The 15055-nt window shown below is 35.9% G+C and overlaps 1 protein-coding gene across 3 annotated transcripts in view; it reads right to left on the bottom strand.

The window, feature by feature from the left end:
* Positions 1-15055, bottom strand: part of LOC148952827 (uncharacterized) — a 135435-nt gene that overhangs the window by 97817 nt on the left and 22563 nt on the right. For all 3 annotated transcript variants that reach the window (XM_089088116.1, XM_089088114.1, XM_089088115.1), the window contains exons 2-4: positions 13090-13711; positions 5884-6005; positions 4598-4785 (exon numbers count right to left, since the gene is read on the bottom strand). In XM_089088116.1, coding sequence (XP_088944242.1) covers positions 4598-4785; positions 5884-6005; positions 13090-13685 — 906 coding nt within the window. In that variant the 5' untranslated portion in view covers positions 13686-13711. The remainder of the gene's footprint in view (positions 1-4597; positions 4786-5883; positions 6006-13089; positions 13712-15055) is intronic.

Raw genomic sequence — 15055 nt, 5'->3', positions numbered from 1 at the left:
GGAAATGACAGTGGAAAATAAACCATATAGTACCATAAAGGCAAAGACATACCGAATAAAACTGGCATGTTTCTCTGGATGCTTGAATTATGCAGGCTAATCTTAGTTTTGACAAGATTTTTTTTTTGTAGAAACTAAATTTCAGTTATGGGGTAAACTGAGGTCTGGAGAGGGCAAACTGAGGCCTGGAGTGAGAGGAAGAAAAGGAAAAAGAAAAGGTTCTTTTCAGAAAAGAATCTAAACATGAATGGGCACTGTTAGAAATAACCAGTAATTTATTCATGGCTGAACTGTAAAATATTTTCTCACAGAATATTACAAATTTTTCTTGGTAGAATTAAGCGAGAATCACAAAAAAACTGCTGTTCTGGTAACCTCTGGGAAACCCATGATTATTATTGCCCTTTTTCACACGAGAACCAGCAATATTAGTTTTTTCGTGGTTATAGCTATTATACTACATTTTGCGGTTAGTTTTGTCGACACAGTATTTTTGAATGTCATTTATTTATTTACTTTTTTCCAGACATTTTTGCTTTTTTCTGATTTTGCCATGCTCAAAATTCCGAATGAAGAATTTCATATCAATGTAAGCCAATTAATGAATATCACAAATTCTGTAAAATTAATTGCATATTTTTTGTCTTAATGATCATTTGATTTGGGAAGTTGGTGTATTTCTGGATAGCTGTGCAAACGGTAGCCCTGACATCTGACATCAAGACATCTATAGGATTATTGGGACATCTACACACGCTCCTCTTCCGTCCCACTCTGTTCAAAGCTTTCTCTCATTATAGCCCAAAGCTATCAGCTCCTTTAAAATTTCAAAAAAATGTATTCTTGTTTGTTATCCTATATCTTAGGAAGTATTTTATATCTAAGTAAGTATGCTGCCCCGGCATGACATTTTGGTTCAACTTCGGAACAATCTACCGCATTGAAAAAAAAAAAAAAAAAAAAAAAAACTCTCTGTTATTTCCCGCGACCTGGAAATTCTATATATTGAATTATTAGTTATATTTGATTTAGTTTCACTAGTGCCCAGAAGGCTGAAACTGAGTGACTTGACTTAACTTGACTTAAGTCCCATCCGTCCTTGAAGGTCGTCTTGGGGCCTCTTTCTTCGTAACGGCGTGGGTGTGCCTTCTGTATGCTTCACGGTCTTCTGCTAGGCGAAGAAGGTCCGAGAGGCGGTGAGGTGCAAAGTTTTCCTTCCACCTTTTTGGGGGACGACCACGAGGACGAGAACCGTGAATTTGGCCTTCGAAGGTGATTTTTGGGAGACGGGACCGACTCATCCGTTGTACGTGACCGAGCCATCGAAGTTGCTGGAGCTGGATCTTCATGAGAATTGTTTGTTGTACTTTAAGGCGCTCGAGAAGTTCAAAATTTGAGATTCTATCAAGGTAAGTGATCCCGCCGATGCGGCGGAGGCACTTAGTTTCAAATGCTGCAAGTCGACGGTTGTCATTTACCTTCAGTGTCCATGTTTCACATGAGTAGATTGCGATGGGGATGATCAGGGTATCAAAAAGTCGTGTCTTAAGCCGCAGAGACAAATCCTTGCTTCGCCATATGGGCATAAGGGCCTTGAAACTGGAACTCGCGAGGGCGAGACGTCTTTTAATGTCTTTTGATAGACTGTTGTTGCTGAAAAAATCTCGATACGGCCCTGTATCTTTCCCTCGGATTTTATCCACAAACGGGCTTCAAGGTTATCGCGGGACAGTCCTGGAGGTAAAAAAATGCATGCGAAACATGTACGGTATGAAAGAACGTTTGCCCCGTGTTGAACGTCACTGTGTCCTGTATGCATTACTACACTGTTCATCAAGGTTTTAGGTAAAAAAAAAAAATTACCCTCCCCCCAAGGGCCTCTTAATCTTTCGAAGGCTTTTCGCGGAAACTGTAATTAGAGACCCCTGAACGCAAATACTTGGAATAGATGGCATTAAGGAGGTAAAGTGGAAGTTAATAATCATAGACTTTTTTTTGCAGGGAAGGAAATTTTTCGCAGAGTGGGAGTTTTCCGCGGGGGAATATTCAGGGTGAGGGAGGGGGGGGGGGGTTTCTTGATTTTTTTCTTTTAAGATCACAGCAACGCACCTTGGCTAAGCTTATATGCTATATTGACTGATGATTTGTATTGATGACGCAAACCGCAATTTGGCAAGGGCCATGAAAGTGGTTCTTCAGAATGAAACGATTTTATTGATTGATTGAATTTTGCACATAACGTGAAATATAGAGGCTACAGTAAACAGAAAAAAAAACCCATAAGTCTGGCAACAGCCAACTCGTCATAAACGCAAAAATTGTATTCTTTTAATCTTTTCGTCAGCTGGAAAGACTGTCTTTCTCTATCAATGTCTAGAGTTGAATTTGGTAACTGATGTTCCTCAGGGCTCTGCCGAAGACACCTAGAGATTCCTCAAGGAAGAGTAGGCAGCAATAAACCCACACAAAGCGCAATGATAAATTATGATAGATATGGTATATAGCAAAGAAAGTGGAAAACTTTTAGAGGAAACAATTGAAATGAAATAATATATACACAAAGAACTTGCTTAAAACAGAGATCCTGGGGATATTTCTATAAGCCCTATTCATTATAATCTAACTAAAAGAGATTCCTAACCAAGGCCGTATCGGAGGTGGGGGGGGGGCATCAGGTTCGACCCCCCTCCCCGCCTCAATTTTTTTCTTTTGACCCACAAAAAATAGCAAAATGCATTTAAACTAATTTTGATGCCTTTTGTAAAAAAAATGTTGTAGCCTACCCCCCCCCCCCGAACGAAAATCCTGGATACGCCCTTATTCATAAGACATAAGACAGTACTTCTCATTATAAGTTACAAATTAGTCTGCTTCATCAAAAACAGAACACACAACAAGCAATCAGCTGCCATGCAATCCAATTTTTAAATGTTCAGAACATTAATATTTTTTATGCTTTGAGATCAGATCACATCCTTACTTTCTGCTTATAAGATGGCTCTTTTTTGTTCATGTTTCTAGTGTGTTTTTTTTTTTAATTTTTTGGGCACTTCGAAAGGTTAGTTTGCAGTTGCATTTTTTTTGTACTACTGAAAACGGCAAGATGGAGGTCCTTCCTGATATAAAGTAAATGATTTTTACAGTTGGAGAGCGTAAGACTTGGATTTTGGCGACTGAACATGGGAAAATGGAAATTAAAAACACCTAGCGCCAGCTTGGTTACATTGACTATGTCTCCAAGACTTCAAAGAGCATTGGGTTTACCATAAACCGCTCGAAGACTAAAGTGGTTGTCGTCAACTATTCTGCTCCATATCAAGTCATCGTGGACGATCAACTGACTGAACCGGCCAACCGCCGAGGAAAAGATATTTCTACCCTAATGTCGAGGGCTTGGGTAGATAGAAGCTTTTTGAATAGCTGTCAAACACAAAAATGTGATTATAAAATTGGCCTCACATAGTATTCACACTAGCCTGAGACAGGAGATAAACTATCTTGAATGTAAAACAGATGAATCCCTTTGGCGAATCAAAAATTGGTTGATTTGTGAGTCACTGTGAAAACAATTGCATTTAATTTTGGAGATTTTTAAAGGACTCTCAAACACAAAAATGTGACTACTAACCTCTCTTGAATGCAAAACAGTTGAAATGCACTGACGAATAACAAGTTGCTTAATTTGTGAGTCACCGTAAAATACCTGTGGTTAATTTTGAAGCTTTTTAAAGGGCTCTCAAACACACAAATGTGACTAAAAATTGACCTCCAGTAGTATTCACACTAGCTTGGGACAGCAGCTAACCTTTCTTAAATGCAAAACAGTTGAAATGCACTGACAAATCACAAGTTTCTTAATTTGTGAGTCACCGTAAAATAACTGAGGTTAATTTTGAAGCTTTTTAAAGGGCTCTTAAACAAACAAATGCGCCTACAAAAATTGACCTCCAGTAGTATTCACACTAGCTTGGGACAGCAGCTAACCTCTCTTAAATGCAAAACAGTTAAAATCCACTGACAAGTCACAAGTTTCTTAATTTGTGAGTCACCGTAAAATAACTGAGGTTAATTTTGAAGCTTTTTAAAAAGGCTCTTAAACAAACAAATGCGCCTATAAAAATTGACCTCCAGTAGTATTTACATTAGCTTGAGACAGCAGCTAACCTCTCTTACATCCAGAACAGTTGGTTATTTGGCAGATCACAAACTGGCTGCTGCGATTATTCTTTTAGGGAATATTTTGAACTCGATAAAAATTGATGTCATGTCTAAAAAAAAACTTCATCACGTTTTTTTTTTTAAAGATTTGAGGGATTTCTTTTTGATATTTTGTTGTTCCAACTTTGCATCAAAGAAAAAAAAATGAAAATAAAATTTATAGCCACGTAAATAATTTAGTTTCAAGATTACACAGACTAATAATAAAATTCCACCAATTTAAGGATGCAAGAACCATTAGATTTTCTAGTAACTCAATTAATTTGTTTTTGTTTTTTTAATTAGAAACAATTCTCCCTCCCCCCTTACAGGGTCAGCACATGTGTAATTATATAAACTATATAGTTATTAATACATTAATAACTATATTAATACTTACATCTGTTATGCTTGGCATAATTAGGACTCGTATCCGAACTTCAGAGTAGATACACTTGAAGAAGAAATACTTTGGAACCAAGTCCCAGCTAGTGTCAATCTCACGCATAAACTTTGATTCAAGTGACCTAATGTGTGGCTTTAGTTTCTCCCCAAATGTCATCATGTGATAGAAGCTTCTGAGTAACCCTTTAAGATAAATCATAAGTCAGATTATTTTGTACATTTGCAGGAAGTAGAAAAAAGAAGATTATTTTCCACGTTTTGACAGTCAAAATGTAATAAATTGTGGAATCTTTTCAAACAAAGACTTCTCTCTTCTAGGAAAGGCTTTTAAGGGTCTAATCTGTGTATGTGGTAAAAAGAACCGTGGAAAAAGAGCGAGAGCGAGAGCGAGAGCAAGAGAGAGAGAGAGAGAGAGAGAGAGAGAGAGAGAGAGAGAGACAGAGAGAGAGAAAGAGAGAGAGAAAGAGAGAGAGATAGAGAGAGAGAGAGAGAGAGAGACAGAGAGAGAGAGAGAGAGAGAGAGAGAAAGAGAGAAAGAGAGAAAGATAGAGATAGAGAGGGAAGATTTTTTTTAATAAAGATATAAAATAGGGTGTTTTTCGAGACCTAACAGGCGGGGGGGGGGGGAGGAGGAGGCGATGATGGAATTTTTTTTATTTTTCAATGAAGATACCAAAAAAGGTGTTTTTCAAAATTTAGGGGACTTATTGTCTCCTATATTTAAACAAAACGAAAACCGACATAAACATATTATTACTCTTTACTATTTTAAAAACAGGAAGCAAAGCAAAACCGTCATAGCTCTAAAACTGCACTTCTGAAGGATCATGTCAGCTTGGATCCTTTTCTTGTTATCATTCAACTCTTTTCTCCTCTAGTCAAAGATGTTTCCCGTGGTCAAACTTGTCGGCTGATAAATTTGTCACTCTTTTATGTCGAGGGTTCAGAAATCAACAGGACAAAGCAGATCTCTGTAACTTATAAAGTACCAAAGCCCTAACAAAGGTGAAAATAAAATTTACAAATAACAAAGGTAAATACAGATTTACGAAGTAAGTTCTACCACGTGTAGTTGTACTGGCCGAGACCCTTTAGATACTGAAGCACTAATAAAAATTAGAGCTTTCAGGGCTTGGCTTTGTTTCGGAGTTCTCAGCGTTCGAGTAAGTAAATCATGCTTATTATTACTGAGTCTTCTTATTTTTTGGAAATATTCTTCATTACGAAAACAAAAAATAAATAGAAATAAAAGAGACAATAAATACATAAAAAAATACTTACGCATCACAAACTCTTCGCCGGGTTGTACTTCATTAAGAATTTTAACTCGTTGTTCAATCCCAAGCTCAAATAGCATACTTTGTAAGCGGTCAAAAAATACAAATGGGTCATCCTCAATTAATCTAAAAAAAAAAGCAGGATAATATGAATAATATAAGCATGATAAAATCTTTATTCAATAAAACTCAGCTCGATTTTAACATTAATAATCAATAATAGCGCAAAATAAATGTTTCGAGGTACAAAGAACTAAACGTCTACGCAAGGCCCCATAAAAAACTGCTGGACAGCCAGGCCTGTTGACTCGAATTTTTAATAAATTTTGGCTGAATGGAGTCGGTATATTGAAAAATGTCTGGCATCGGAGTTAGAGTCGTTTATAAGTTACAAAAACTAGTCAAGTAAAGGTTTGAAACAGGGCTGTGGAGTCGCTATATTAAAAAATGTCTGGCGTCGGTTATAAGTTATAAAATCTAGTTAAATAAAGTTTTAAAAGAGGGCTGTGGAGTTGGTATAATGAAAATGTCTGGAGTCAAAGTTGGAGACGGTTATAACTTATAACCAACTCCTCAGCCCTGTGGACCACTGTCATGGGTCCACAGGGCTGCAACACATACGACTATGTCTATCATATTAAACCCTCCAAAGGCGCAACAAGAACCCTAGCTTTTAATTTTTATTAGATTTCACCGAGACTTAATTAGCTCTTCTCACGTATGTGGATGTAGCCCTTCCTTTCATGAATGTAGCTCTTCCTCACAGAAGTCCAATTGGGCACAGACACAATAAATAATGACTGTAAATACTAACCAGGTTGGGTCATGACAATATTTGTTCATTAAAGAACTTAAAAAGTTTGAATCGAATCCCACGCCCAATCGACCAAAGACGTCGAATCGATTCCTGGAAGTGTAAAACCATAACTAGGGCATTAGCCGTTACTTAGAAAAGTAATAGAAAATGTTTATTGACAACAAAGCTGTAAGCTAACATAAGCAAGTCAATAAAGATTGTGCCCTTTTATGCCACAAGATCCCCCTCTAGTCCCCATAATATTGTATCAAAATTTCAAGATAACCATTTTGTTTCAGAAACATGAAAAAGAGAAGTTACCCACTGTCCACAGAAAGGTTTTAGTAGAACAAGCTGTCATGTTTGAATATTAGTGGGGAAATGGAGAGGGTCTCCTATGTAACTTAAAATCTATACCTAATTAAGCAGTAAGGTAAATCAAAAGACACCATGTATTGCCACGTTACCAAAATGGCGATCTGCTAAACCTCGGGGATGGCCTGGAACATCAAACTGAAACTCCAAGGAAGTATTTAGTGTACCAAGTAGACCTCAAATTTTGACTTAAGGAGAGGGGCCAATTTTTTCCCCTCTGACCCAAATAGGTATATTTAATATAAGCCCCAATAGGACCTATTATCTATTCACAGTTAAGTGGCAAAATATTTAAAAGAAAAACACTATGCGTTGCCAAGTGATCAAAAGGGCGCACCTCCATTATCCTGGGAGCGGCTTTGGGGATCAAGTTTCAACTTTTAGGGATTGTCTGGGTGGGGGCAACTGGACCTCGAATCTTTACTTGGAGGAGGGGGCAGAGAGATATGTTCTAAAGATGCTAGTCTCCAATCTGTTTAGAATTTTAGCATAATGAGCCCAGTTGGACTACAAAATATCCCACTGGCAGATCCAGGGGGCGGGGGAACCCCGGCCCCCTTATAGATTTTTTCTGGCACCCTCATTCTCTGTTTTTTTTTTCTATTTTCACTCTTTTTTTTTTAATAAATTGTCAATTATTGGCACCCTTGCCACATTGCCCCCCAAGATTTTGCTTATTGGCATCCTTGTCACATTGCCCCCCCCCCCCAAAGATTTTGCTCTAGATCCGCTCCTGATGTATCTCCAGAGATGAAGCAATATGCAACAAAAAGAATTCTTATCTAAATAGTTATCAAAATATAATACCTGCATTATCTCAGGAATAGCTTGAGGGATTGAGTTGAACAAACTGGCGTATTCGCAACATCTTAGGAACAACAAGTAAAGACCAAGCTTAAACTTTTTGAGCGTTTGAGGAGGGGGGAGGAGGCAAGGGGACTTTATATTTTGGGTTTAGAGGGCAGAAAGTCGGGGAGAGGGAGGGGACAAAATGTTTCTCAAATCCACCTTAAAGTTTGGTAACTTTTAGCCAAAGGGGAACTTTGAATGTATTTACAGTAAAGTAGAAAAAGAGGTAAAGGAAAAGAGAATGTATAACCCAGGTTATCAAATTGCCTATCTATAACATCCCAAGATGACTGGGGAGGACCAGATCAAAATTTCCAGAGTGTTAGGAGAGAATAAGAGGAATTTAAATATTATGTTAAAGAAAAGGGATAAGAGTAACAGCACATTTTTATCTTCTAAATAGTTCTTTGTCGGAAGAAGGACCAACATTTTTTTTTCTATCCACAAGCTATGGATCAAGGTAACCCTTATGCAGAGAAAAAGTTTCACCCAATGGTAGGACAATCCAAATGGTAGAACTACCCAAAATGGTAGGACTCGTGATATTTTTGCTCTGTCCATTGACTTGACTTTGAATGTTTTGAACTATTCTGTACCAATAGACAAAAGGGACATACAAACACAGGGCATTGAACTTCGTCTCTCGCAATCAGCTTAAAGACGACATCCATTAGTTTCTTGGTAAGATGGACCCCTACGTCGAAAACACATTTGGGTACTGTTCTATTAGCTGGAAGCCACGCAAGAAGTGAAGTTTGGTTAATGCTAATGAAATTAACAAAATAGGATGAAAATATAATAGTTTAGAAACAAATTTTGGCTATATATTTGCACATTAGGGAATGGGGGTAAAGCATAGCATATATTAAATTCGTAGCCTAACCTAACCTAGGTACCTTTTCCCCCCTAAACCCAAAAAAACTGAAGTTTAAATACTGTAAACGCAGTGAGAAACCACTGTTTGCAATCAAATTCTCCGTTGAAATAACCTGTTTGACTAGTTTCTTTTATCATCTACCGTGCGTGGCTTCCAGCTAATAGAACAGAACCCAAATTTGAAACCAGTGTGACACCTGAAACTGGGCCAACAAATCTAGCTTTTAACAACGATTTTGATTTTAACACTAATAATCCACAATAGCGCACAATAAATGTATGAAAGTAAAGAAAACTAGAGCTCAATGCCAAGGTCTCATGAAAAACTGCTGGGCCACTGCTGTGGAGCAACACATACAACTATGCCTATCAGAGTAAAGCCTCGCAAAGGCGCAAGAAGAATCGTAGCTTCTAATCATCATCAAATTTAATTGAGATCCAACTAGGCCTTCTGACGCGTGTGCATGACTATATTGTAGCCCTTTTCTAACAGAAGTCCAACAGAGCATATAGATAGACACAAAGGAACCACATTGAAGACAAAGGCTATGGACAAATTTATTGTTTTGACTTTTGACACCCAAATTGGGCCAACATTTCTTGGTCTTGGATCAGCTAGCTGCTGTCCTCGCACATATACTAGGCCAAACAAACTTAGAAGGAAAACAAATATTCTGAAGAAAAAGAAGATTGAATTGATTTGTGACACCTGAAAATGGGTCAAACATTGCTATTTTCCAATTGGCGAAAAACTTTCAGGGTAAGTAGACTGAATCACGGATATTTTAAAATACAATCAATTTGGAAAATTTGGCAATACTGATTCTTAGAGCAAAAATTCTATTTTTTATACCAATCTGCTTCAAATTTCAGGCCATGTAGACCCCTCAAATGAAATTTCAGGACAACAAGAGTGCCAATCAAGACAGAAATTAAAGTAGCAAATTTGGCTGTATTGATTTTTGACATCCTCTTTTCTTTTCTTTAATAAAACAAAACAGAATTATTTTTAATGAATAACTTTTAATGACATACATTTAATGAATAATTATGAATATACCTGACATACATTTACTTAAGCAAGCAAATAGTAACATAAAATACACCATAAAAAGACTTAATAATATGGTGGATTAAGATATGTGTATATTCAAGGGGTAGCTACAGGATGGGGATCAGAATGGCTTCAACCCTATAGAAGACAAAAAATTAATCACATTCTCAATTTATATAAATAAGAGTCCAACTCCATCCTCATAAAATTTTATAGTAAATTTACTAAATTTTATTGGACAGAGCTACAGTTGGCAGAAAAATTATGACTGAATATTCAAACTTTATTCAAAATTTAAATTTAAATCTGACATTTAAATTCTTAATCAGAAAAACTGAAAAAACTTTTACAAATATTCTTAATATTGAGCAATAATAAAACTATGACAATTAAAAACGAGCATAAAGTATTGCCATTTTTAAAATATGTTTTCTAGAAAAGAAGTCTTTTAAAGAAAAATGAGCAGGTGAGCATATGAGCAGATGAGCAGACCTTAGATAAGCAGAAATGATAATTCTAACTCATTTAAAAGTCACATTATTTTTCTAACTTAAAAACAGAAATTATAGTAAATAATCAGATAAAACATAAAGATTAACAGATTCTGTTTTAGATGAATAAGCGAATCCTAGAACGAAGAGAAATTAAAACTGACAATCAAGCACAATTTAAAAGAGCTGAAATTGAACAAGCCAGAACTGAACAAGCAAGGAACTGAACAAGCAAAAGAACTGAACAAGCAAGGAAAAGGACTACCACTCCCTAAGAATTCTAAAGGCTACGAGTCAGAGGATGTGAAATTCGGGAAAGAAAAACCTGGTTAAGTTACCACAATACTGATCCTCTTCATAAATCGATCAAATATCCAATAAATAACATTTAGGATTTAATTATTATTATTATTATTTATTTATAATAATATATCATTTGCATCATTTGCACTTTACTGAAAACAAAATATATTTTTTAAACTTTCTCTTTTATATCATTTAGTAAATACATAATCTCTTTTACAACATTAAAAAATCCAAATTGATCAAACGTCCAGAAATTAATATAATTATTTATTAAATAATCAGTCAGCATTTTTTTTTCAAGTAATCTCCGTTATCATAGGTGATTTTGCTGTTGATCATTTGAAAAATAAAAAAGCACAATGTTCAAAATACATATTTCAACAATACGTAAAGATACTCAAGGCATTTAGAGGGATTGAAAGTGGGTAGCATCACTCTTATTTGTAAACCTTGATTAGCCGTCCAATATTTTTTTCTCCCTGTGTTGTCATTGATTTTATGGCAAAAAAACGCAAAATACAAGCTCCTTTTCCAAAAGTAAAATGGCCCTCTAGCCTTTAGAAGGTTTGTTGCAGGCTAGCTTTAAAAGGCTAGTCTTTAGAAGGGGGTGGTAGTCCTACTCCTTTTAATTTTAACTTTGACTTGATTACTCACTCTAAATCCTGTTCGATTTAGGATTCATTTATTCATCTATAATAGTATCTGTTATCTTTACATTTGATATGATTACTCATTTCAATTTCTGTTCATTTTGTGTTACATTAGCAAAAATTTATGTTCATTTTTTAAGTTTGAATTATTACATTATTAAATAAAAAAACAAGTTTTTTCAACTGAAAGTAAATTATTACGTATATGAAGGGGGTTGCCCCCTCCTCAACACCTCACTCTTTACGCTAAAGTTTTTTAGTACTTTTAAAAAAACGTCTTATTTTTCTAATTAAACGGCCGTTGTGTTTCAGGAGTCATTCTTAAAGAATTGGGACAAAATTCAAACTTTAGCGTAAAGAACGAGGTGTTGAGGAGGAGGCAATCCCCTTCATATACGTAATAGTTTCTGTTCATTTTCAGTTCTAATGTTACGCATTACTTTCAGTTGAAAAAAACTTTTTTTTATATAATTTCTGATCGTTTTTAAATAATGCCAGGAAATCTGGCCCCATCTCCACGGAGAAACCCCCACCCCACAGAAACATCCTCAATTCAATCCCGGTGAGAATTTATCCTGGACAATTACTCTTAACCACTCCGCGCGTAAAATTGAGACGGAATAGAGAAAGCAAGACATAAAACGAATCTTGTATAAGAATTCTGGTAAACTCCCCTAGTTTATAGTTTCCCCTGACAAGTTCACTCCCTGGAAACTTCTCCCCCCCCCCTCCGGAAATGTATGGATATATCCCAATAACAAATACTGTGCGTAAATAAAGGGCAAATTTTATAACTTAAAGATCTTTCTCCTGGGGCTGTGGGGGACGGGGGGAACCTTATACCTAAAAGCATAGTTATTAGGACTTTCTACTATGATGAACAAAGTGGCTATCTCAAAATTTTGATCGGACGATTTTGTGAAAAAAGGGGCGAGCAGGGGGTCTAGTAACCCTCCAATGTGTTGGTCACTTAAACAGGGCACTAGATCTTTTAACTTCCGTTTGAATGAGCCCCCTCCCGATATTCTAGGACCATTGGGTCGATACGATCGCCCCTGGAAAAAAAAAACCAAATAAACATGCATCTGTGATCTTTAGGCTCTGACATGAGTCATTTGTCTTTTTGGCTGCCAGATTTTGTGTCTTCTGATTGACAAAAAAAAAATGTTCACAAGGGTGAATAATTTGTTAGTTCCTACTTAAAAATGGGTTTCAAAAAATTCGTTTCTCTGGCCTGCACTATATTTAAAGTAAATAGGAGTTTCAAATTTATGCTTCTGTAAAAACGTGACATTGGTAATCTTTTAATAGGTATTCAAAATAATTTTTTAGAAACTTTCTAGGAAGAAGGTAATTTCGAAGACCACGCTGCCTCTCCATGATGATAAATAACAATTCGAAAAGGGATAAATCTTTTTATTAGACAATGAAAAAACAATCAAAAAATATGCTGGATGTTTTGATCACTGTATATGTGGTTGAAATTTCCAGTATATTTTCTTATTTTTTTGCTGTCTAATAAAAGGATTTATCCCTATTCGAGCTTTCATTTATTTCTAGGAAGACAACAGGGAAATTTGAAACCCTGTTGTCAAAATTCAGAAACATCAGCTGGAAATTCACATAGTAAAATTTTCTTTTTTGGGAATAATTTTTGTCAAGGAAGTTAAGTGATATTTCGAAATACTATCTTTTTGTTGTGTACCTTAGAACTCTTTTAACATTAGATACTTTAGCAATCTTAGGTTTTCAAACTATTTCAAAAACTTTAAATGGGAAAAAATCTTTTTTCCTATCCTTCAATATTCTTTACCTGTTTATGGTATTTACTTGTTCCTCACTTGCATTAATCAACTTATCACTTGAAGCTGCAGTTTTTAAGAACATGTAAATATCATCCATCATATTAGCATTGGATAAAACTCCTGCAGACATTTCTTTTTCACACTGACTAAAAGGGGCGTCTGATTTCATCTTTTCTACAATATTGTCCAACTTTGCATAACAGGAAACTTTTTGAAGATCATCTTCAATTGATTTAATATCATCATCTAACTCTGATTCCATCAAACTGATCAACTTCAGCAAAGGATTATCTTGTGGAGCGACTTCTGATAAGGTAGCCTCCCCTTCTCTTAAAGAGTTAATATTTTGCTCTGTAATGCTGTCAGATTTGGCACTATCTGTTACATGAGATAGGAACTTTGTAACTTCATTCTGGTTTGGTGCAGCAACTTCCAACTTTTCTACTCCACATTCTTCTTGATTAGTTCTAGCCAGTATATTTGTTGATTCATTAATTATAATATCAATTTTTTCTTCAACATAGTTCACTGCTTCAGAAAAATCTGAATTTAACATTCCAAGAATCTCAGGAATTTGGTTTTCTTCTTTGACTACAGAGCCCATCCTCTTTTTTTGCTCAAGGAGCTTACCTTAAAAGAAAAACGAAATAATTAAAAATTTAACTTAAAAAAAGAAAATAATTAAAGAACATTTAAAAACGAAATAATCAAAAATTATTAATAAAGTTTTAGTAAAAATTAATTTATTAATTTTTGAACCTGAAACGCTTTGGTTTTACCACCCTGGCCCTTACAAACATCCTAAAAACATACATCTTACCCGCTCTGGAATACGGTTGTCAAGTCTGGCATCCGTGCTTAACAAAAGAACAGGACAAGCAAAATAGAGAAGATGCAGAAACGGGCTTGCCGCATCATCCTCGGCCAAGTCTACAGTTCATACCAGGAGAGTCTCCAGAGGCTCGGTCTCAAAACCCTATTCCGACGCAGATAGGAAGCAGTCATGAGGTTCGGCTTAACAAAAGAACAGGACAAGCAAATAAAGAAGATACAGAAACGGGCTTGCCGCATCATCCTCGGCCAAGCATACATTTCATACGAGGAGAGTCTCCAGAGGCTCTGTCTCAAAACCCTATTCCGACGCAGACAGGAATCAGTCATGAAGTTCGGTAGCCAACGGCTTCTTTCACAACGGCATAGAAGCATCTTACCGGATTTCTTAGAGCCTAGAATTGACGGTCCTGCGACAATGAGGAAAGCTGCTGTTAAAGTTTTCCTGAAACAACCAGCACCGAATTCAAGGCAGCGCAACTTATCTTCACTTGTACCATATTTTGTCAGCTCATTTAATAATTGAACATAGTTAATTATTGTTAGTGCTTTCATTTGATACTGATAATGCCAATTCTTTTTTTTGCCTATGGTTTAAATTGATGTTGACAATGCCACTGCTATTTTTATAATATTACGGCGCAGTGACTAAATTGATTGATTAATTTTAATAAGTAATACAAATAAAAATAATGAAAAGGCTTTAATAAAAGTATGTGCACATGAATTAAACTTTTTGGGGCAGGAGAGGGGGAATAGGAAAAAAAAAAAATCTAAAAAACATGCAAATTCTACAGAAAAATAGAAAACTGAGAAAATCAATAAATTTTTGGAATGCTAGGGGGAGGGAGCCTGGCTGAAGAATCCATCCCTATATACACATCTGCTCTCGCATCAGTTTCATTTATTCTAAGTCAGGGTAGGATCACCATTTTTTACCAGATAACAGCCCTATTAATGAGAACATTAAAAATTAAACAGAGTATGTCCCTTATTTAATCTTTATGTTTGCTCAATACTAAGAAAAAAACTAATACAACTTTTGGTCTTTCAGATCAATTTCGGATGTGGCGCGAGTTAAGTCCGGTCCCTGTTTGTATTAGTGAGTGGTACACAATAGAAACAATGGGAGGTGTTTTGTGG

This window comes from Artemia sp. Qi Xiang Cuo, chromosome 4, assembly GCF_049724085.1.
Source record: "Artemia sp. Qi Xiang Cuo chromosome 4, ASM4972408v1, whole genome shotgun sequence".
Classification (NCBI taxonomy): Eukaryota; Metazoa; Arthropoda; class Branchiopoda; order Anostraca; family Artemiidae; genus Artemia; species Artemia sp. Qi Xiang Cuo.
This window is presented reverse-complemented; position numbering and strand designations above follow the sequence as displayed.